General features: G+C 39.4%; 1 protein-coding gene across 1 annotated transcript in view; it reads right to left on the reverse strand.

Annotated features, from left to right (window-relative positions):
- Nucleotides 1–531: 531 nt before the first annotated feature.
- LOC126285346 (protein D2-like) overlaps nucleotides 532–24,815 on the reverse strand; it is an 81,562-nt gene continuing 57,278 nt past the window's right edge. Inside the window, exons 3-4 of the mRNA XM_049984699.1 lie at nucleotides 24,278–24,326; nucleotides 532–731 (exon numbers count right to left, since the gene is read on the reverse strand). Coding sequence (XP_049840656.1) covers nucleotides 532–731; nucleotides 24,278–24,326 — 249 coding nt within the window. The remainder of the gene's footprint in view (nucleotides 732–24,277; nucleotides 24,327–24,815) is intronic.

Below are 24,815 nucleotides of genomic sequence, written 5' to 3' on the forward strand. Positions count from 1 at the left end.
TACAATAAAGTTAAGTTAAAAAAAAAACAGGTTATGAATAGAAATTTCTTTCAGCCAATTAATACATATCGTTGCTTTAATTTTAGCAGAGTTCTCAAATAAACAGAAAAGTAAATAACACAATGAAATGAAGTTAACAAACAGAAAAGTAAACAATACAATAAAGTGAAGTTAGCAAACCCAGGTTATGAATAGAAATTTCTTTCAGCCAATTAATACATATCTTTGCTTTAATTTCAGCAGAGTTCTCAAATAAACAGAAAAGTGAATAACACAATGAAATGAAGTTAACAAACAGAAAAGTAAACAATACAATAAAGTGAAGTTAGCAAACCCATGTTATGAAAAGAAATTTATTTCAGCCAATTAATATGTATGTTTCTTTGCTTTAATTAAGTGGTACAATCAACTATCTTCTCCTTCTCGATTTCTTCTTCTTCCCTAACGTACAGCTTCACGTCAGAGACACAAAAGCAGATGGTCGTTTCTCGTCCGACACTGGACGCCTGTCGCCGTCCCTGGGAGGCGCGGTCAGTAGCCGGCTCGGAACTGCGCGCCGGCCAGCGGTCCCTGCAGACAGTAGGGGCCGGCGTCGCGCAGGAAGTCTACCAGGCGGAACTGCGGGCGCAGAGCGGGCGCCCGCAGCAGCGCGCGGCCCGCGGGCTGCCCGTAAGCCAGCAGCAGGTAGCGGTGCGCGCCCGAGCCAGCCGGCGGCTCGGGCTTCTGGTACTCTGCAACAACACGTCTCACACTGACCACACAGGGGGGACCTAAGGCGCTGGGGACATTGCTACAACTTACGGCAGTCGTTTCTCAACCTTCTCCAGAATCAGAACGGACTCACGAAAAACAATTAATTCATGACATCTTACGAACTGTCGATTCAGGATAAAACGAAGCCGACAAGTCCCTCACGGTAATTCTTCAGTAAACAACATGATACAACATTCTAGTGAATTACAGGGTGTGTCAAAAATATGTATACACACTTTGAACTGTCATAGACAATTTATTTCCAGTTCTACAAGGTTAAATATCTGTGAGAAAGTAATGTTACGTTTCTTCAACAGGTGGTAGCAGTGGCAAGGAAGTAACTGCAACATGGCGGACGTGCGTATGAGCTTTGAAGCGCTGAAGCAGATAATTAAGTGGTACTGGAAGTTTGAGAATGTAGTTTCGGTTCGAAGATAGTAGAGAAGTGAGTATGGTACAGAACCACCTTCACGGTTAACAACTACACGTCTACGAGACAAAGTCGAAATTCATAGAACAGTGTGTGCTGTGCATAAATGTCGATCAGGGCGACCTCGTACAGCTACAAGTGATGATTCCACAACTGCAGTCTTGGAACTGCTTCAGCGTTCGCCTCAAAAATCTTCAAGGCAGGCGGCACGTGAGAGTAATGTAAGTGCTAGTAGTGTGCTACGCATTCTGAAGAAAGGCAAGTTTCGTGTGTACATGCCAAGGCTGGTGCAACTGCTAAGTGACGACGATCCAGATCAAACCTTAGAATTTTGTGAATGGTTCAGGAGATGGTGAGACGTGAACCGGGATTTATGGGTAGCATAATATGGTTGGATGAAGCCCAATTCAAACTCAATGTAACTGCCAATAGACACAATTATGTGTACTGGGCTGTAGGTAATCCTCACATTACAGTTAAAAAGGCTGTGAATTTGCCTGGTGTAAATGTGTGCTATGGTTTGTCTGCAAGGGGCCTCATTGGGCCTTTCCGCTTTAAGGTACTATTACGGAAGAAACGTACCTAACAATGCTTGCTGACTCCATATTCGTGCATTATACTGTAATTATGAGTTTTATTTCCAACAAGATGGAGCCCCGCCGCAGTATCATAGAGACGTACGAGCATACCTGTATCACAATGTGCCAGGCCAGTGGATAGGACGTAGGGGACCGATCGAGTTTCCTGCACCCTCTCCAGACCTCACGCCGCTCGATTTCTTCTTATGGGACACAGTAAAAGATGAGATGTACAAACGTAAACCACGTAATCTGGACACACTTTGGAATGAGATTCAGGTGGTGTGCGCAGAAATCTCATTGGACACTTTGGTACGATGTACGGAATCAGTGGTGACTCGTACTCAGAAATGTATTGATGCTGAAGGCCACTAGTTTGAACATTAATCACATTTGCAAAGTACATTTATTTTTCCAATTGGACTTTAAGCTCTCCATTTCCGGAAATATAACACTGTAGAACAGGAAATAAATTTTCTATGACGCTTCAAAGTGTGTATACATTTTTTTTGAAGCACCCTGTTTATTACACATTTATAAAAAAAAATGGTTCAAATGGCTCTGAGCACTATGGAACTTAACATCTTAGGCCATCAGTCCCCTAGAACTTAGAACTACTTAAACCTAACTAACCTAAGGACATCACAGACATCCATGCCCGAGGCAGGATTCGGACCTGCGACCATAGCAGTCCCGCGGTTCCGGACTGAAGTGCCTAGAACCGCACGGCCACCGCGACCGGCATACATTAATATTTCACATACGATTTATTGGGTATATGTTTACCTATGACTATTACTGTCAAGTCATTTATATTAAGTTCACATACGTACGAGGGTAGTTTGAAAGTTCTGGCATTGGAATAAATAAAAACGACTTTGAGCCATGGCTGGCTCAAATTATGTGTTGGATTAAGCCTTGGTTGCTATTCTGTGTTTCGTCTCCCGCGGTTATCGCGATTTTGCTGTTATTCTCTATCTCCGCGAGTGGCAGCAGCTTTGTGTATTCGCACCTCGTACTATCTTTGGCCTGGCGCTTATAGTTTCCGACTGTGCCGTGTGCGACCAGTTGGTCGGTTGGCGTGGAGCAGCGAGGAAATCTTTGCGATGCATTGTCTGGCCAGGGCCACTGGCGGCGTCCACACGCGGTCGGAGTCTGTGGTGCTGTTCCCATTGCTACGAGGTCCGTGGCTCACTGGTCCTGCACACGGAAGTTGAGTTTTAGCTTAATCTACCAGCAAGTCAAGACTGTTCACATCATGTCGTTTGGATTTTGTTGTCGGCTGTCGGGACATTCCCGCGAGCACCAATGTGTGTTTCCAAGTTGGCAAATTTTAGCCACCCTCCGGTGGAGTTTAACTGTACTCGGTTATTTTGAACTGAAGTGCACCAGCAGAATCTTCTGCTTTGCGGCCGTTAACGTTCCGGTTACCTGCCATGGCCGTTGGCGTAAATTCAGGCAGTGTATCTTCCTCATCGTGTTGTCGCTCTCCAGCACGGTGTGTAGTTTGACAGCTCAATGTATAATTGGTTGTGGGCGCCAATACTTTCTACGTTGTTGCATTGAACTCCCTATTATGTGCTGGTCGGGTAGAGCGGAAGTTACAGGATGTTCAAAAATGACCAGTATATTTGAAACGGCAATACAAACTAAACGAGCAGCGATAGAAATACACCGTTTGTTGCAATATACTTGGGACAACAGTACATTTTCTGGCAGACAAACTTTCGAAATTACAGTAGTTACAATTGTCAACAACAGATGGCGCTGCGGTCTTGGAAACTCTATAGTACGATATTTTCCACATATCCACCATGCGTAGCAATAATATGGCGTAGTCTCTGAATGAAATTACCCGAAACCTTTGACAACGTGTCTGGCGGAATGGCTTCACATGCAGATGAGATGTACTGCTTCAGCTGTTCAATTGTTTCTGGATTCTGGCGGTACACCTGGTCTTTCAAGTGTCCCCACAGAAAGAAGTCACAGGGATTCATGTCTGGAGAATAGGGAGTCCAATCCACGACGCCTCCTGTATGTTTCGGATAGCCCAAATCAATCACACGATCATCGAAATTTTCATTCAGGAAATTAAAGACGTCGGCCGTGCGATGTGGCCGGGCACCATCTTGCATAAACCACGAGGTGTTCGCAGTGTCATCTAAGGCAGTTTGTACCGCCATAAATTCACGAAGAATGTCCAGATAGCGTGATGCAGTAATCGTTTCGGATCTGAAAAATGAGCCAATGATTCGTTTGGAAGAAATGGCGGCCCAGACCAGTACTTTTTGAGGATGCAGGGACGATGGGACTGCAACATGGGGCTTTTCAGTTCCCCATATGCGCCAGTTCTGTTTATTGACGAAGCCGTCCAGGTAAAAATAAACTTCGTCAGTAAACAAAATGCTGCCCACATGCATATCGCCGTCATCAATCCTGTGCACTATATCGGTAGCGAATGTCTCTCGTGCAGCAATGGTAGCGGCGCTGAGGGGTTGCCGCGTTTGAATTTTGTATGGATAGAGGTGTAAACTCTGGCGCATGAGACGATACGTGGACAGTGGCGTCATTTGGACCGCAGCTGCAACACGGCGAACGGAAACCCGAGGCCGCTGTTGAATCACCTGCTGCACTAGCTGCACATTGCCCTCTGTGGTTGCCGTATGCGGTCGCCCTCCCTTTCCAGCACGTTCATCCGTCACGTTCCCAGTCCGTTGAAATTTTTCAAACAGATCCTTTATTGTACTCAGGGAACCCTCCCCCACACACCGTCAGGTGGCTTGCGGAGTATGGATGTAGATGTAGATGTAGATGTATCGCTTTTCGGTCCTTTGGTTACATTAAAGCTCCGTTGAAAACTTCGTCTTGTTGCAACAACACTGTGTTCTAGGCGGTGGAATTCCAACACCAGAAAAATCTTCTGTTCTAAGGAATAAACCATGTTGTCCACAGCACACTTGCACGTTGTGAACAGCACACGCTTACAGCAGAAAGACGACGTACAGAATGGCGCACCCACAGACTGCGTTGTCTTCTATATCTTTCACATCACTTGCAGCGCCATCTGTTGTTGAAAATTGTAACTACTGTAATTTCGAAAGTTTGTCCGCCTGAAAATGTACTGTTGTCCCAAGCATATTGCAACAAAAGGTGTATTTCTATCGCTGCTCGTTTAGTTTTTATTGCCGTTTCAAATATACCGGTCATTTATGAAACACCCTGTATCTTGTCCGTGGGTCCGTTGACTGTCTTTCGGTTGGGTGGTCGTCGGATCGAGAATGGTTGGGCTGACTGCCTGTCTCACCTAAGTGACCGTTAGTGTTTCAATTCCAGGCCGACCCTCAGAAACTTTTGAGCGCCATTGGATGTATTGTCATTTCTTATTTGTTCTCGCTGTTGGTATTTGCATGGCTTCTATCCCTTAAGGCATGAGATTGTTTGGGCCTCCAGCCTAGTTATAGAACTGTTTTAAGGTAAGGCCTTTGGCCTTTTAAAAATTTATTTCGGTTTGTGTCTTAAGTGATGGAACTTCAACCAATTTTTAAATTAGAGTTGTTTTGCTCTTAAGGTGGCAGATTGTTTGGGCTTCTGCCTAATAAAGAACTGTTTTAAGATAAGGCCTTTTGCCTTTTAAAAATTTAATTTTGGTTTGAGTCTTAAGAGATGGGCTTTCAGACGATTTTTTTTAAATTAAAGTTGTTTGGCTCTTAAGGTGTGAAACTGTTTGGGCCTTCAGCCTAATTGAAAGAACTGATTTAAGATAAGGCCTTCTGCCTTTTAAATTTCTGATTTTGGTTTGAGCTTTAAGTTACTGGCTTTCGGTCGATTTTAAATTAATGTGATCTTCCCTTAAGTCATGAGACTGTATGGCGTATAAAGCCAGTTATTTAGTCCCAAAAATTAATGCTGTGTTGCTGTTTTTAATTTTCTTGACTCTTGTAATGTTTGGTCAAATAAATAAAGTTCAATGTTCAAGTGTAACTGACAGCCGCTTATTTTGGCCCCTTTCCACTATTTATACTACCTGTCCTGTTCTGAGAGTTTAGCAGGGCGCATCAGACTTACTTCAGCGAATTTTTTAGTATTATTTTTTTTCAATGTAGTCTTCCTGTACACTAATGCACTGTTCCACTGCCTTCATGCCATGTCGAAAATAAATACCTCCAGGCGTGGAAAACTACGGTCAGCTTCAGTTGTTAGTTCTTTGTCTGAAGAGAATCTCCATCCACCAAGGACAATTTTTAACTTGAGGAAGAGATGGGTGTTTGGTGGAACCTGATCGGATAAATAATGCGGGTTCGGCAGCTATTCTCACTTGTGAGTGGACGCGCATTGTTTGCTGAAAGATGACTTTCTTCCTTGCCACACATGGCCTTCTTTCGCGTATTTTTTGTTGTTGTTGGGCCAGAAGATTAGCGAGGTGTTGTTCATCAATCGTTTGACAGTGGAAAGATAATCTTCAGCAGAATCCCTTTTGCATCTCAGAAAACTGAAGCCATGATCTTTCCGACACACCGTACTGCCCTTGCTTTCTATGGTAGTGATTAATCAACACATTTTCACTGCTATTCTGTTGTTTCACCTCTAGGGTATAGTAGCGGACCCAAGATCCATCTGTGATCACAAACCGGCACTAAGAAACCTTTTTGGTTGTTCTGAAAATGAGTCAAATATTGTTCATATTTTTCCATTCTCCTGCGTTTGTGATCCTGCGTCAATAGTAGTGGTATCCATCTAGCAGATAAATTTCACATACAGTACCAGTACCACTGTTAATCCTCGAGAGGGCGCACCTATGTATAAAATGCGCCAACCAATAAAATTATTTTGTGCGATTCCATTTTTGTTTCACAACTGCAAACCTATACCTATTCCTTCAGTACTGCTTCACATAACACAGCGATAAACTGCATTGTCGTACGTCCAAAGGAGCAGCAGTAATATAAAATACAAAGCGAGCTTGGCGAGAAAAAATTTACGATCAGTTCAAAAAATGATCCCTGTTACGAACTAGCGACATAATCCGAAATTGAGGCAGTTGTCTACGAGATAATTAATGATCGAACAAGCATCTGACCGAGATCTGATGCAACTGCACTGCCTAATGCATCGAATGCGTCATTACTGTATCTTTAACAACTGTCCTTGGCAACAGAGAGTTAAAATTTGTTTCATTATTGTTTAACAAAACAGTAGTTTAGCTCATATTATGTAAGTTTATTTTCTCCTTGTTGAAATAAACTAAAATTAAACTGTGATTTTATCGTACATGTCTAACCTTGGTAATATAAGGAAACCTATTCTTTTCATGTGTACAAAGTGCGCTGCGTTACCGCTTGAGGGTTAAAATGTAATGTGCCTTTTCACATGACATCCCTACAGCTTCAGCAATTTCATGCACTTTCAGTCGGCGATCACCGTGACCATTTCATGAACTTTTGCAGCAATTTCCGGGATGGTGTCACATCTTAGCTAACCACTACGCGGATCATCATTTAAGATGTCCCGAGCAAATTTAAACTCGTTTGTCTACTAGCCAACAGCTGACCTTTCCATTCATATCTTTCTTCGCGAAATAGTTAAGCACTGCTCGAATCTCGGTTTCCCGCGTCTTCGCTAATGACTACACGGAACAACAGCAGAGGGTCGACCCCACCACATATCTCTATCCAGAGTACTTACGCGTCATGTCTTTGCTCATAAAGGATGCCCTATTATTACGCGAGAATCTTGTTAAACTAGTGCTGATATCTACTGGTTATTACGCGAACTTTTCAAATTACTCTCGCGTCAATATGGAATGCTTTAGTGGGCTGTATTTACTTTCTTATGGGATTTACTGTTGGCATTTAAAGTAATCTGACATATGAACTACCTGTGCCAATGAACACCTGGTTTCAGAGAGCAGATATCTAAGAAACGGCTATTAAATCTCTAAGAAACAAAAATACAGATAATCATGACAAGACGATAAGTCCATAGCATTCCTCCTTTCTTCAGAGCTACAACAAATAAACTAGGTGGAGTCCAGGGTAGACGTGTGATGCTAAGTCCAGTAAAAGACTGCGTTGGTCTCGGTTTTCCTGGAACTTATAACATACCTTATAAATGTGGTAGCAGTTACAGTGGCCAGCCAGTAAGAACTGCGTGGACACAGGGAATTGGTGCTAAAAGGCAACAGAGACATAAGCTGAGTTATCCGTCATCTAAAGAAATCATCATCGCTGCTAATTTTTTTTCAGTTACAGCCACTGACATAATGTCTGGTAGCATATGGAAGCTCCGTGACTTCGTGATGTATGTGTGACATGACTTATCATTGTCGGACTCCTTTATTGACATTAGCCAAGTCGGTGACATTATCGAATTTAAAGCAATGTGGGCACAATGTGACTGTTTATAATGATCGTAGAACATTTTGTCTTTCCTACAAACATGTAAGTGAGACGCCCTAGGTTAACGAGATGAGTTTTGTATTTACAGCAATATGATATTGACATAAAATATAGGCACGAGGCTAAGTATGTAGTAAGCTGATGTTTTATCTGAAAGTATAGAGAATAATGGGAAATACAAAAATCCATTTATGTGAAACGAAATGGTGCATATTTTTGTTACAGTGATTATATCATATAAAGAGGGACTGAAAAAAAAAGTGAGGTATAAAAACTGGACAAAAAACAATTTGGCAATCTTGAATTTGTCAAAAGTTTTGTAAGCGACCCAGAAAATTCGAAGACATTGGATAATTATCAGTTCCAGAAAGGCATATTGTTTAGGTGGAGAAAGAAGACGGAATATCAGTGTAACATCTTTTTCCCAGAACAACATGAAGATTTGCTCATGATTACATCCATAAGACGTTTGGTCACTGTGGGGAAACTAGGTTTATTGCTGAAGTTATCTAAAGAGTAATCTTTAGTAACACTTCGAGCAAGAGAAAAATCTGGTGAAAATGTGAGACCAATGACAGAAAGTGAGGGAAAACAATAAGATTGTATGTGGGATGTGTAGTGTGGAGCCACAGGGTCATCTTGTTTTGTTAACAATGAATTTGTTCAGCCTGTTACCTGTATGTAGGACAAGTTTTATGTATGTGTTTTTATTAGTGAATGGCTGTATGAACCATGTAAAATTATATCCTATTCTAAGATCTAAGACCGAAGTGCTTGTAGACAAACTTGAAAAAGGTCTATTTTGTGAAAACAGCCATTTTGTGAAAAAGCCATATTGTGGAATAATCGTCTGACATTTATAGTCACACACTGTAAGAATTATTTAGAGAACAGCAATGCTGAACAAACAGAAATGTCAACTAACTTTCCCTAAGATAATACGCATTAAAGGATAGTGAATGATTTAAACAAGTAATGCCAAACGAACTGTCACTGGGAACTGTATTTGGACTACTCCTTAGAAGTAATGAATCAGCTATGTCATGAATAGATAACAAAATAAGATTTACTGCAATTTCCTGGGTAAGCCGAAGTCTGTGATCCCACCTTCTTTTCTGTAATCTCTGATTTATGGCTACAAAATGTAGGATTCATGTTTCTCACATAATTATGCAATATGAGGATACATTTACGAAATTTTATACATTACCAAATTTGTCCATAGTATCATTTTTCATACTCCTATATGATAACATTGTTCTACTAAAATTAGTTTCCCACAGATTTCACTTTACAATAACCTAGATGCAAAATAGAGTACACCCATAAGCAAAATATAATCTGGCCTCTATTTTTTCCATATCATTCACAATTAATGCCATGGTGACATGATTATTTTTCAAATTTAATTTACATAATGATAAACAGAACTTTGTTGTTCATCAAACTAAAAACAATCATTATATTTCAAAAACACACTTAATTTCAGGAATGAATTATCTTTTATGTAAATGGTAAATATAAATACACCTTTTGACATGGAATATCTTGAAATTTGAAATATCTATTTTGCATCTAAATTGAAAAAAATTATTATTAATGTTCTGTGATTTTTGTAAACATTAAATGATATATTTCTTACTTGGACATTTACTGTTTGTAAAACGTGATATGCCAAATCTCTAATTTGAACGGAAATCTTCCAGAACATTCCAAAAACAGTGTGTGTGTGTGTGTGTGTGTGTGTGAGAGAGAGAGAGAGAGAGAGAGAGAGAGAGAGAGAGAGAGAGAGAGAGAGAGAGGGAGAGAGAGAACTAGTTTTTACAAAAGAGTGTTAGGAATATGTCTCTTCTGTGATTAAAAAGCCATTTGTTGTATATTTTTGAACTAATCTGCATGTAATAAAATCGTGTGATTAGACATCTTCCATACAAAATTGTCAAAGTTAAATCTCAACTAATTACTTCAGTCTTTTATTTCAGAAAACCCAGATGAATCTTAATATGGTGAAAATTTTTATCCATAATTTTCTGTTGGACGCTGATGCTGAATGAAGATAAGAACTAACATAACATCTGCTCTTGGAACATATGATTTGCAATGTTAGAGATGTTCATGAGAAGTGCACTCATGAAGTTTTAGTAATCTAACCAAGTGGGTGTTGTTATAGGTTACAGGACTTGCACCATATAAACTAATGTGAGGAATTAGTCCAAATCGCTACTATATAAGAGTGCTGTAATTGCCAAGTTTGAAAAGTCCGCGCACATTATCGCGGTCTGGATTGTCTTGGCCTTCGGTTCATATTAGATTTAGGAGCATGGGGTAAATTTTTTCGTTTTGCCCCGACCAACAGCCATTTCTATAGCCATTTGAACATCTGTCTTACTGTGGATATGTTACAGTATATTAAGTAAGGTTTGAACGCGAACCGGAGCTGGCGCCAAGGAAAATTCTACGAATCGATTTATTCATTTTTCGAAATATAACATTTTAATACGTATAAAATTATTGCTCAGCTAATGGCAATGTTTGTATGTGCACCATTAGCATTTTACGTGCAAAAACAGTCACGCTCGTTTTGATTTTATTTGCGAAAACAGTCACCCTTAATTAAATCCTGACTGGAGCAACACTCATGGTTCAAATTTAGCGCACCAGTGTATAGAGCTACGGTATCAGACAAGTTTCAGTCATTTGAGAAGTTACTGTTTAGTTTGGATTTTGTGTGGGAGGTGTTTGAAGTGCACCACTTCTACACTTAAAAGCTTGTACAAATCGTGACAACCTTTATACAAAGGTGGATAAATGGATGAAGTCAAAATGAAATTCTTTTATCCAATTATCCTTACCCATCATCAAGATAAGATCGTTTAAATTCTATCGAAATGTAGCACATAAAATTCGTTCTTATGTCGATTGAACACAGAGAAACAGTTTAAAGTGAATCAAATTAATAAGTGATACAGATAATAAAAAATATATTATTACAGGAATTATAAGAGGCATTTGCAAAAAATCTTTCAATGTTTCGGTTTTATGTGCGAAAAATTAGGCGTTTGCACATTAAACTGTTTTTCATAGAAATGCATTGCATTTTAAGTGCTGCATTTGGGTATAATTTAAAAACTTGTTATTACAGTTGATCATCATTGCGTTGTTCAAAAATTAAAGATTTTATTCACCAATGACTTGATATAATCGAAAATCGTTGGACATGCAAAACAATGCATGTACCAAAGCACAATTATACTCAGCACTGTACGAAGTGTTATACCGATTTATCGATGGTCATGCAGAAAATTATACCCAAAAATTGCTGTACAAAAATGGAAATGAGCAAGCATATGATGGTGGTGGTGGTTAGTGTTTAACGTCCCGTCGTCAACGAGGTCATTAGAGACGGAATACAAGCTTTCAAAGGAACCATCCCGGCATTTGCCTGAAACGATTTAGGGAAATCACGGAAAACCTAAATCAGGATGGTTGGAGACGGGATTGAACCGTCGTCCTCCCGAATGCGAGTGCAGTGTGCTAACCACTGCGCCACCTCGCTCGGTGAGCATATGAGATTGTAGGCCGAGAGGACCCATACGGGTTAATGTTAAGGAAATGTTTTTAAATCTATAACCTAGATGTGGAACCATAACCTATGTGTATAAAGGACAAATCATGTAATATTTGAGGAAACCCACTGAAGATGCCTTGTAAAAAAGGCGAAACGCGTCTGGGTGCATAAATACAAATAAAAATTTCGATGTGCATCATGCAAAAAAGAGGAGTTTTCTTTGAATTTATAAGGAAAAAGTATTTAGAAACAAAGGGATAAATTTACTTAAAAGAACAAAAGATAAAATTTCACTGAAACCTGAAGTGTTAAAGACAGTTTTAAAAATTAATGCCACATGTATATACAAAATTTGATTTTTTAAAAGTTGTTTCTCTGCCTGTTGAACTGCCGGGTCTAAAAGTGTTGACTTTGGTTGGACAGATCTTACTTATAATCTGTCAGCATGAAATTTGGAGGTTCTACGCTTATTATGTTATTTTTTAAAAATTTGCCCTAAAAGTTTAAGAACCACAGCTAGCGTAGCAATATGCGTTGACGCTTATGGAGCGGTATGATTCCTCTCTGGGACTGTTGCTTCAATAAAACTGCAGATGCTAACCAAACTTGCAGATTACGCTGTGGTATGAATGGGACAGTGCTCAAATGGTTTAAATCATACCTAACTGGAAGAGTGCAGAAAGTTGAAATAAACAGTTCACATAATAAGCAAAAAACTGGTGATTTCTCAAACTGGCGAACAATCAAGAATGGGGTGCCGCAAGGTTCGGTCTGTGGTCCTCTGCTCTTCTTAATATATATTAATGACTTGCCATTCTATATTCACGAAGATTCAAAGCTGGTACTTTTTGCCGATAATACAAGTATAGCTATCACACCCGACAGACAAGAATTAACTGGTGAAATTGTAAACGATGTTTTTCAGAAAATCATTAAGTGGTTCTGTGCAAATGGGCTCTCATTAAACTTTGACAAATCATAGTATATACAGTTCCACACAGTAAATGGAATGACCCCATTAATAAATATAGACTTCGATCAGAAATCGGTAGCTAAGGTAGAATATTCCAGAGAGGAATCATACCGCTCCATAAGCGTCAATGCATACTGCTACGCTAGCTGTGGTTCTGAAACTTTTGGGGCAAATTTAAAAAAAATAACATAATAAGCGTAGAACCTCCAAATTTCATGAGGAGTTGAACTGGAAAAAACACACTGAGGATCTGCTGAAACGTTTGAGTTCAGCTACTTGTACTATTAGGGTCATTGCAAATTTTGGGGATAAACATCTGAGTAAATTAGCTTACCACGCCTATTTTCATTCTCTGATTTCCTATGGCATCATATTCTGGGGTAACTCATCATTGAGTAAAAGAGTGTTCATTGCACAAAAGCGTGTAATCAGAATAATTGCTGGAGCTCATCCAAGATCATCCTGCAGACACTTATTTAAAGAGCTGGAAATCTTCACTGTAGCCTCACAAAATATATATATATATATATATATATATATATATATATATATATATATATATATATATATATATATTCACTTATGAAATTTGTTATTAACAATCCGAATGAATTCAAAAGTAATAGCAGTGTACATGGCTACAACACTAGGAGAAAGGATGATCTTCACTACTCAAGGTTAAATCCAACTTTGGCTCAGAAGAGGCTGAATTATGGGGCACAAAAGTCTTTGGTCACTTACCTAATAGCATCAGAAGTCTGACAGACAGCCATATAGCGTTTAAAAGGAAATTAAAAGAATTTCTTAATGGCAACTTCTTCTACTCATTAGATGAATTTTTGGATATAGTAAGTGGATAATTTCCCAGCCTCCACAAAAAAATATTCAGTGTCATGTAATATTTTGTCTAATGTAATATCTTGTATAGACACCTTTTATTAACCTGACACGCCCCACATCATGACGAAGTGTCGTATTCATGACCTATGGAACAAATCCTAATCTAATGTAATCTACCCACGAATGTCCTCAATGCGGTGAAAGTGTCAGTCGTGGTCACAGCAGTGTTCTGTGTAGCTGTCAGTGCGTTATGTCGAAGACGATAAGTGAATTCGAACGTGGTCAAATTGCTGGTGTTCGTATGGTGGGTGCCTTCTTGTCCGTAGTAGCCAAACTGTTTAGTGTCAGGAGGCGCCGTATGAAAGGGTAATACCATAGGCCTATACAGGACAAGCGGAGAAACATCATTCGCCAAGTCACACTGCGGGGGAAGTGTGTGTTGAGCGCTCGTGACAGGCGGTAATTGAAGGGAATTTTGGCGAAAAGTAACAGGACGACAATACGCGAACCATGTCAGCACAGAAACAACACAAAGGTAGTTCCGTAAGTTGGAAATTGCAGGGCGAGTTGAAATTCCAAAAACCGTTTGTCAGTGATGCAAATGCCCGTAACAGGAAAATGTGGTGGCGAATCCATAAAACCTGGTCTATGGAGCAATCTAAGAAAGCCATTTGTTCGGATGAACCTTGTTTTACACTGTTGCCAACTTCTGATCGAGTTTGCGACCCAAGAGTGAAAAATGGTGGGGGTTCGGTGATGATTTGGTCAACTATGTCGGGGTATTCCATGGGCACCATGGTTACTCTGCAAGGTCGCATTACTGCCAACTCTAACAATTTTGGGTGATCAGGTCCATCCCACGATTAAAAAAAAATGTTCCCTAATGATGAAGCTGTGCTGCAAAACGACAAGCCCCTGATTCACACAGTTCGCAGCGTCAACATATGGTTATATGAGCACGAAGACGAAATGTCACACTCCTAGCCCTTCACTGTTACCAGACGTCAATATTGTTGAGTCTTTGTGATTAACTTTCGAGAGAAGGGATCGTGATCCCTTTCCGCCTCCATCACCATTACCTGAACTTGCCGCTGTTTAGCTGGAAGAATGGTACAAGAGTCCCTTACAAAACATGCAGGACCTGTACTTATCCGTTCCCATACGACTGGAAGTTGTTTTTAATGCTAACAAGTTTTCTACACCGTATTAGCATGCTGATGTGTTGTTTTCTTTTTGTGTGTGTGTGTGTGTGTGTGTGTGTGTGTGTGTGTGTGTGTGCTTCCCCACTTTTCTCCAAACCCCGTAGGAAAGAATTTTTCTGAAAGTACCTTTTTTCTTTCAGTAGGTATGGCAAGATGTGATAAATTTAGCTCATCCTGAATCCTGTGCACACATGTAGTGTAGCTGATTTCTTCTACAGCTTATGTCACCTGAAGAATATTTTACGTCGTTGTAGGTTAGGCCGTTTGTCTGAGGATTTCGCCAGATGTAAGTGCTTTCGATGTTACTAGGAAGACAGAAGAGTAAACCACGCTGCCAAAGAGTGCCTTTACATATATGGAAAAGCAGTTGAAACCTTGTAAAAGGAAGTCAACATCAGGTCCTTCATCGCAAAGGTTACTGTTAACGGCACACAGATGCTCTGTAGAGGTGTATGTACAACAGCAGTGTTATCAAAGAGATCAAGAATGTCCACTCTTAATCAAAATATGTCCTGATTTGAAACTTCCGGGCAAATTCAAACAAAGTGATGGATCAGAACTGCAATCCGGAACCTTTGCCTTTCACGGACAAACGCTTTGTCGGCTGAGTCGCGCGTGGATGGCACAGGCGGCAGATACTTTGCCCACGAAGGACAAAGATTCCGGGTTGAAGTCCTCCTGATCCGCCACGCAAATTTAAACTGACAGAACTTTCAAGGAATGGCACATTGGTACGCCCTACCCATTTCTTAATTCTTGTGATGTAGTTATGAGACCTCTGAAACTGTGATCATCTACGATTAACGTTTATAGTAAACTGAGCAGTATACGTATTCTGTCATTGCTGATCTGTTTCTTACGTACCCTTGACTGTCTTACGTGCCTCGTATTATGAGTAACAACGACATGTATGAAAATAAAGGGCACGGTATTTGGCTAAGCACTCTCCCAAAATTGTGCAGTCCTGTGCTTATGTGTCAGTTTATTTCCTGACCTACAAGAAGTGTAACTAGTGTTCGGCAAAAGACTGGGAATTACGTGTGAAATTTCGAAACGATAGAAGAATCCATATTAAAAAAGAAAAAAAAGAAAAAAGCGTAATTCTGTAACGCTGCAAACATGTTTTCACACAAAAGGAAGAAATGATAATAAGAGAAAAAGGAAAGAAAGTTAGAACTTAAAGTTTCCTCGTAGTCAAGGTCATTACTGGCCGAACACTGGATAAACCTGAAAGATAGTAGAAGAAATCGACCGCGACCTTTTCAAAATGAGCCTCCAGGCATTCACCTGAAATAATTTAGCGAAATTGCGTCAAACCTAGACCAGAATTGCAGAATGGAGAATTGAACTCCACTGCGAGAAGTAAACCACTGTCTTTATCACCGCATCGTCTCAAAATAAATTTTCAACTTTTCAATGATTCTTGCATTACCGAAGCACAATACACTTCTTAGACTGATTAAACATCAGATGACGGATGGGTATGTAGTTACAGAGTTTAATATTATTGAATTATCATAAAAAATTAAATAGCAACGTTTGTATTTAAACTGGCTTTGGGGGTTTAGTGTTCCTACTGACTGGTTAATTAATATTACGTGACCATAAAAGTAATCAATTTAATTGCATCATCAAAACTATTGATTGAAAATCTTGGATCTAGGTCGAACCAGCGTCTGTTACTGTGCTATCAAAGACTAATTGTCACGTTCTCTTGTTGTTGAATGAAGTACCGGTCTGATCTGGACTGGTTAAAAGTTTCCACGTTGCTGTCTCTAGTGTTTTCGACATCTGCTCTCCAGCCAACAGAATATCAGTACCCTTTGTGCTTGTCTGTCGTCAACAACACTGTCAACATTGCCTCACCTCACCCACGTACGCAGTACGTTATACAAACCACCCACGTTGCTTCAGAAGCGGATTCCCGTACAAATTACTCTTTCTTCTGTATCGTTTCACATTTTGCACAAATTGTACGAATATCCAAGTACTGCTCTGCATCATTTCACAATGAAGTACTTACGCCACTTCTTTCTTTCTTGATGGAAAATCAGATAGTTAATTTAGAGACACCTTGAAGCAAAGCCTTATCAATGTATAACACCCTCAGTGGCATTGTAGCGAGAAGGAAGTACTTCTCTGGGGGGTATCACTAACCTGGTGTCTTGCTGCTTCGGTAAGTCCCTCATAGCACAGTAGTAGCGCTCAGTCGCCCGGTTCCATGTAGGTGGTGATCCTGCTGAAGTGGAGTGTTTAGGGATGCCAGTTGTTAATTATCAACGTTTGAACTATACTTGCTTTAATACAGAAATTGCTTTGTCACACACGTCACAGAATCACGGCTCTGGACTACGCCGTTATATTCGACCCTTTACACACATAATGAGAGGCACTGCCCACGACACGTGGCGCTCTGGTAAATAATAACTTCACTCTCTAGCTTGTTTAACAGCAGAAATATGTACTCGCGACCGTTCTTTTAGAGCCGCGCCGGTTACTAGAGGTGCGTTTTGAGTGGCTCCTCGCGACTAACTCACCCTGTCTTCCCGAAGGACAAGAGATACCACCCCACCTTTCTCCCTCGGCCAATAAGGACACTTCTCTCGTTCCCTATATATATATATATATATATATATATATATATATATATATATATATATATATATATATATATATATATATCAGCCAATGAGCGTTCAGATCGCTGTTGCTAGGCGGATCTGACGTCACGTTTGCGGACATTGTGACGGAAGTTTGCCTCTGAACACTGTGTCAGATTGTAAGATCCTACTCCCAAATAGTCCGAACTTGTCCGTACTAAGGTTGCACAACATTGCCTCCTATGATTTCATCACTAATGCTCCTTGCGGACGCTTAATTATTAAATTTACATGTAGCCTGGCTGCTACTGAGCATTGGCGATCGCATAAGTGTGCGTAATACTTGGGTTAAACACGTGAAGGGAATGCATATATGCATTTACAAATGACCTTCAATGACCTTTCATTAGAGGCATAGTGTACTAGTGGCAAAGAGCACGCCTGCAAACGGAAAGGTCGTGGGATTGAATCGTGGTAAGACTAATGACTTTTCTTGTCTCCCTTTGATCGAGCTTTCACCTCTCAATGACGTAAAGATTCGCCACGAATGAAACGTGGTTGGTCTTCCAAATTAACCTGTAGTTTCCCTTTCCCTGACTTGGGCAGCTGTAGAAGGGTTAAAATACCCCTAATGGGTTTGTTACTCAGGTGACATTCAACGTCTAGTCCAGGTTGGAAGACTCTGAGGTCTCCTATTTGACCCACACTGCTACAACTGCTTATTTACTGACAACATAATACTCCCTGCTTCAGTTCATTCGGGCGGTGGATTGGCGCATTGGTTAAAACACTGTATTCGCATTCGCTAAGATGACGGTTCAAGTCTGCCTTCGAGATTTCCTTTATGTTGGCGGGTCCACTTCTCGTGACGTACAGCAATCAGTTCTGTGTTACATAGAGACGTCCAAATACTTTTGATCCGATAGTTTACCTAGTCTGTGATGTTACCATCTTGTGCTTCAATTGATTAGCCTCAAGTTCATATCACACAAAGTGCTTTAGTTTTATTTGTAAAGCCCTTCGACCGTATGGAGTGGGTAAATTTATCAGTTAAATGTCAGACATGTTTTAGAAAGTTGAACTTCCGTCTACGACTCTACATTTAGCGTGGTTGAGTGCTTTCTGCACTGACTGTACTGCATTTTTCTTCAGTATCGATTAGACAGTGTATTGCTTTCAATAATTTTTATGTCTTTTTATTCCTGGTACGCGAATCTTTCGTACCGTAGAAGACTATTTTAAAAATTGGAAATTTTCTACTTCTTATGGCTTTGGCACTTCAGCTCGTTGGTTTGTTGACTGCCTGGCTGTAGGCAAGGCTCTCATTTTCTGTGAGATCGTCTGCATCGGTGTAGTATATTATTCTTGGTGCAAAATTTCCGTTTCGCTACTTTACAGATGGATATTTTTAAAACTCCCCTGCAGATTTTCTACCGCGACATTTATAGTATTTCTATACTCCGCAGATTCACTTATGTAACAGTGCAAGATTAGTAATGAACCATCTGTTAAGGATTTACCTTTAAATTTCTCGACACGCTTCATTTGCGAGTATTGCGAATATAGCATAGCAATCAAAACAGCTTATACACCTCTATGGAAGCTATTGTTACTTAATATTATGTCCACTATTCCTATGGAAATGGTATTTAGGACTTTGAAGGCTTTACCACAGTTTCTTACTGAAAACACTTTGTTAGTTGATTTCTCAGTAGATATTTTCGAGATAGCAGGTGTCTTTCCCTAACCGCTTTTCACTTAGGAAGCTCTGTGACACTGTCTGATGAATTAAAAGAACTTGTGATTAACTTCCATTTTAGAAACTAGCGATTACGAGACAGTTTCAGTAATTTATTATTTGCTCTTTTTATCCAGTATTCTGTAGTGTATTATTTGGTTGGGAAATAACCATGACAGCACACGGAAGTACTGGATTTAAGATCAGCCTACTTTGGAAACAAATGTGTTTTTTCTATAAATCGAAATATGGTTCGGCACCTTTGTGTCTTTGAATTTCTGAAGCACGACAATATCATCAAATTTACCAATGACTAAGTACAAGGCACCAGGGAAACATTTAGCCAACACTGAAAAACATCAACAATACGTTCACAAAGGTCCACATAAAAATAATAGCATACAAAAATCCAAAAGCATCTACTCTAAATTCCTCACCGAATGTGCACAAACAAAATATCCCCAGAAGACCAGTCATTACCTTCAGAAATGCTCTGTCTTATCACCTAACCCAGCACACGCACACATTACTAAAGAAAACACACATTTCTGAAAACAGTAGGAACCTGGAAAAATTAAAGGATTTAGTACAGAGATTCAAGAGTATAGACTTTCCAGATACATCAAGCCTTACATCGTTTGATGTCACATTCATATACACTTGCATTCCAGCAAGCGAAAAGATCAACATCATCACAAAAGGACTAAAAAAATAAAGCAATACACCACACACACACACACCCACACACACACACACACATTAAGGAAATACCAACCACACTAAGAACTATAATAGCATAAAATCAGTTGATGTTTAATAAATAATTTTATTCCCAATGTCAAGAACAGACAATGGGATCACCGATTAGTGGCCTCTTAGCCAACATATTCATGAACCACATAATAAAGCAAAACAAAACAATTCGTAATTATATACTGGTAATGTTATGTTGATGGCATAATATACCTGAGTGACAAACCACATACACACATAAAACACTTTAATAATGAAGGAAACAGTTTACACACAAACATTCATTTCACATTAAAAACAGAACAGACAATGCACTACATTTTGTCGATCTCATGATATAAAGAAAAATCAGCACACTTTATTTCGCAATATACAATAAACCTACAAGCACAAGCAGAACAATCCACAGACGATGAAATCATCCATGCTCCACAATAAACCTACAAGCACAAGCAGAACAATCCACAGACGATAAAATCATCCATGCTCCACAAATTAAACAGAACTAACCAAAACAAACATAACTACATACAGAAGCTTAATTCAATAAAACAAATAGCAAAGGAAAATGGTTACGATACAGATATGATAGAGAAACGAAACCAAAAACTATGTAAACTAAAATGGAATGAACATACAACATACACAAATGAGTTTTCGACACAACACAGACGAACACAACATAGAGACAATGGCCACCCACAAGATACAACAGTGAAGCACCCACACATAAAAGCAAAATGACAATAACTCTTCTACAATAATAAAATATTTCACACAATAGCCAACATTTTAATAATCAGAGATCTTATTTAGGGTAAAAGAAAACATGACATCTCAGAACACAAGGAAACACCTACAGATCAATTCAACAGAGAGGGTGTAAGCGAATTTACATGAAACTATTGTCAGTATACATAGGGAAAACAAGTAACAACTTTAAAACAAGATATTCAGAACACCTATTAGTTCTCAGAAGTGAGTGCTCCCATAGGAGATTTACTGACCACTTAATAGTCCATAACCATTACACAACTAAAATAGAAACAGATTTACAACTACTAAAAATACAGCCACAGCCTAAATCGTAAACTAACAAAAGACGACACAAACAGATAAACACACATACATGCGCACGCTCTCTCTCTCTCTCTCTCTCTCTCTCTCTCTCTCTCTCTCTCTCTCACACACACACACACACACACTCACACACACACACACACACACACACACACACACATACAGGGGGAGAGAGGGGCGGAGGGAGAAGGAAAGTAAATAAAGTTCAAATTTGGTGCCAAGCTGATACAAGAACAAGTCAACATCAACAGGGACTGGGCAGAAAGAAGCAACATAAACGCGGTGTTTGGTGAACTTAAGAAGAGTTACTTGCGAGTGAAGCTCTGCAGATTCATGCATTGCGTGTTCCTGTTCATCTTAACAACAGATGAAAACTGATATATTGAAATTAGCTGTAAACAGTTGCAAGATATAGTCGCGAAATATTTTCACTCAGCAAAATTACTTCTATAGATACTGTAATTTCTTAATTCGTCAACTAAACCCACAGTGCCATCATTTAAATGCAGATGAGAAGCTACCAATAAACAAAAATTTACAGAGATTCTTACACAACCCAGCAATACAACAAAAATTTAGATAGTAAGAACAACAAATAAAAGCTGTTTTAGGCCTAATTACGTCAGAAAAATTGTCACTTAAAACGTACAGGGAATTGAATAAAGAGAACCCACTGCTATGGGCAAAAAGCTGCTAAAGTATGTTTGGGTTTATATAAAAAATGGTTGCTCGCTTAACAGGCAGGTGCTAAATACAGTAATTTTTTCTACCTTTAATCATAGTTCTTTCCACTTTCTTCAGATTACCTCACACCTGTTATCTTAGTGCTTCTGCTTTAGAATCTTTTCAATTTAACATTTTTCTTCCTGAAAAATATCTTTCTCGTGCTTCTTCCGCTTTCATGTTGTGCATTTCTCTTGGATCCAGCTAGTTTTAAATTTCTTTTCTTAAAGATACATGAAGATGTATTTTGTCATACTATTTTCATTCATCCAGAATAAATGACCCAAAAACATCAGTCTTTCTTTTCTTAACGTTTCTGGTACTTTTTCTATATTTTCATAGTTTTCATCACTGATTTCTAATTTACAGTCTTAGTTGCTTATTATTGCATTTAGAATTTTTTTTATGATACTTCTCTTAAATGTTTCTGGTTTGTCTAATTAACAGTTCAGTGCTAGGCATTCACTTGCGTAAAGGCATTCTGGTTGCGTTACAGTGTTTTAGTGTATTACGAGGGCTGGAACATAAAAAGTGTCAACTATTTATTCACAACCGATACAAAAGAGTTACATGTTTGCACCTGTTACTGTCATTCAAAGTAGTCACCAATGTTGTGTGGAACCCGTTGCCAGCGATGTGGAAGGCGTAGTATACCGTTAGCAGAGCCTGTTCTGTTGATGGTGCCAATGGAGCGGTCTACTGCCTGTCGAATCTCTGGAACAGTTCTGAAGCGAATGCCACGAAATGGTTCCTTCATCTTCGGAATCAAATCAAAGTCACAAGGACTTCAGTCGTATTACTGTTCATTTTTGGAGCATCACCTAGAACCAGCTTTGCGAAAGGAGCGGCGACACTTTCTGCACAAGCCACCCATCATTTTGCACGACAATGCGCGGGTGCATACAGCCCAAGCTGTGGCTGCTCTGCTAGGTCGATGGAACTGGAAAGTACTGTTCAAATGGTTCAAATGGCTCTGAGCACTATGAGACTTAACATCTGTGGTCGTCAGTCTCCTAGAACTTAGAACTACTTAAACTTAACTAACCTAAGGACATCACACACGTCCATGCTGGAAAGTACTGTACCATCCACCATACTCTCCGGACTTAAGTCCTTATGACTCTGATTTGATTCCAAAGATGAAGCAACCACTTCGTGGCATTCGCTTCAGAACTGTTCCAGAGATTCGACAGGCAGTAGACCTCTCCATTCGAACCATCAACAGAACAGGCTCTGCTAACGGTATACTGTGCCTTCCACATCGCTGGCAACAGGTTCTACACAACGTTGGTGACTACTTTGAAGGACAGTAACAGGTGCAAACATGTAACAATTTTTGTATCGGTTGTGAATAAATAGTTGCCACTATTTAAGTTCCAACGCTCGTACTTTTACATCTCATGATATGCACTCTTCATTGTGAAATTTTTTGTTATTCCATATGTCCTTTTCATTTTTTGTTGCTCTTCATATCTGACCAGAAAAATTTTGATGCGTTTTTTACGATGGTGATGAACTGGTTTCCGCTGTAAGAACTGTTAAACCTCCTCTAGTGGCGGTTCTAGGCACTACAGTCTGGAACCGCGCGACCGCTACGGTCGCAGGTTCGAATCCTGCATCGGGCATGGTTGTGTGTGATGTCCTTAGGTTAGTTAGGTTTAAGTAGTTCTAAGTTCTAGGGGACTGATGACCTCAGAAGTGAAGTCCCATAGTGCTCAGAGCCATTTTTGAACCTCCTCTAGTGACCGATTGTTTCAAGACATTAAATTGTTGTTCTGTATCCAAAGGATTTTCAGATACTACAGCAAAATCGTGTGCAATCATATTTTCAATGCACTATTTCTTCCTTCCCAGTTTTACTGATATTCTTTTACTTTTTCATTCCAAATTCTTACTACTTTTTCTAATTCGCATTGGAAGAATTTTTGAAATTACGCACACAAACGTTACTTTTAAGATTGTCTGTAAGAGTATTAACACAAAATTGTCGGATTACTTTGCACAGAGTTTGCTTGTCAACAGAGTCAAATATGCTCTTGATGTGTACAAATGTTATAGCTGCGCCTTTAGACTTAAAGTAGTCTGTAACGGATTATAAATGCAAATTGAATAGCGGTTCTACCTTTTTTAAAACCTTCCTTGATATTTCTTTGGTTGTCGAATGAGAGGGTTCTTTTCCTTCAGTTCTGTTCAGTAGAGTTATTGAAAGTACATTAAATACTCAAGTTGTAAGAGAGATATTCTTCGGTAGTACTGGACATCTTTTTAGTCACATTTCGTACAGTGATGAGTTATTAGGTCGACTGCCCATTTTTCTGTACTCTTGTGATTTCTACATCTCTTCAAAAAACATTTGCAAATCTTTTAAAGTCCATGTTCGTGACCAGTACAGCTGTTACGCAATCTTCCCCGAGGCTTTGCTGTTTTACGTAATTTTAATTGTTTCTCTAATATGTTTAGTTACTGAGACGAGGAAAAATTTTATTTTCTTGTGCTGGTATTATTTCCTAAGTAATTAAAAGCCACAGTTAATAAAATGCCTATTTTACGGATTGAGGATCAAAATTTCAAGTCATTAACTGTCATTTTTCTGAGCATCAGATAAGCGAGTTAAAACTCTAGGTTATCATTATTCATTTCTTACCTGCTATGATGTTGGCAGAGTCGAATATTCCAGAAGCAAAATCGCCACCCTGAAAAACGAAAAATATTTCAGTGAAAATTTCATCTCAACATTACTTCAGTTTCTAACTTAATATTATTATAAACAGTTATTTATAATCAGGAAGAGACATGTTTTATATTTAAATAACGGAAAACATTTGTGCAAGAGGAGCTGGCAAGAAAGTGGATATTTTCTGTGATTCTAGTACGCTATCAACCAGAAATATTTCACTCCAAAAAGTTGAAATGATTCTCTTTGCCACATATAAGCAGTGATACTGGGGCCAGAGTTTTATGTTTGCGAAAAGAGAGGTTCATATCCTATCTGAGTGCTCTCTTTAAATATTCTATTTTTGCCGAAACGGGTCATGATGAACGCCAGGACGAGTCCATCAGTAATATTGAAACCAATTCCCATTCGATGCTGGGAAGAAAGCAACTTTTGTTTCCACTATAGCGAGCTTTCAATCAACTGGACAATAAAAGCTGTCTGATTCAATCTTCTGACTGATCTGATG

The sequence above is a fragment of the Schistocerca gregaria genome, chromosome 1 (genome assembly GCF_023897955.1).
Source record: "Schistocerca gregaria isolate iqSchGreg1 chromosome 1, iqSchGreg1.2, whole genome shotgun sequence".
NCBI lineage: Eukaryota > Metazoa > Arthropoda > Insecta > Orthoptera > Acrididae > Schistocerca > Schistocerca gregaria.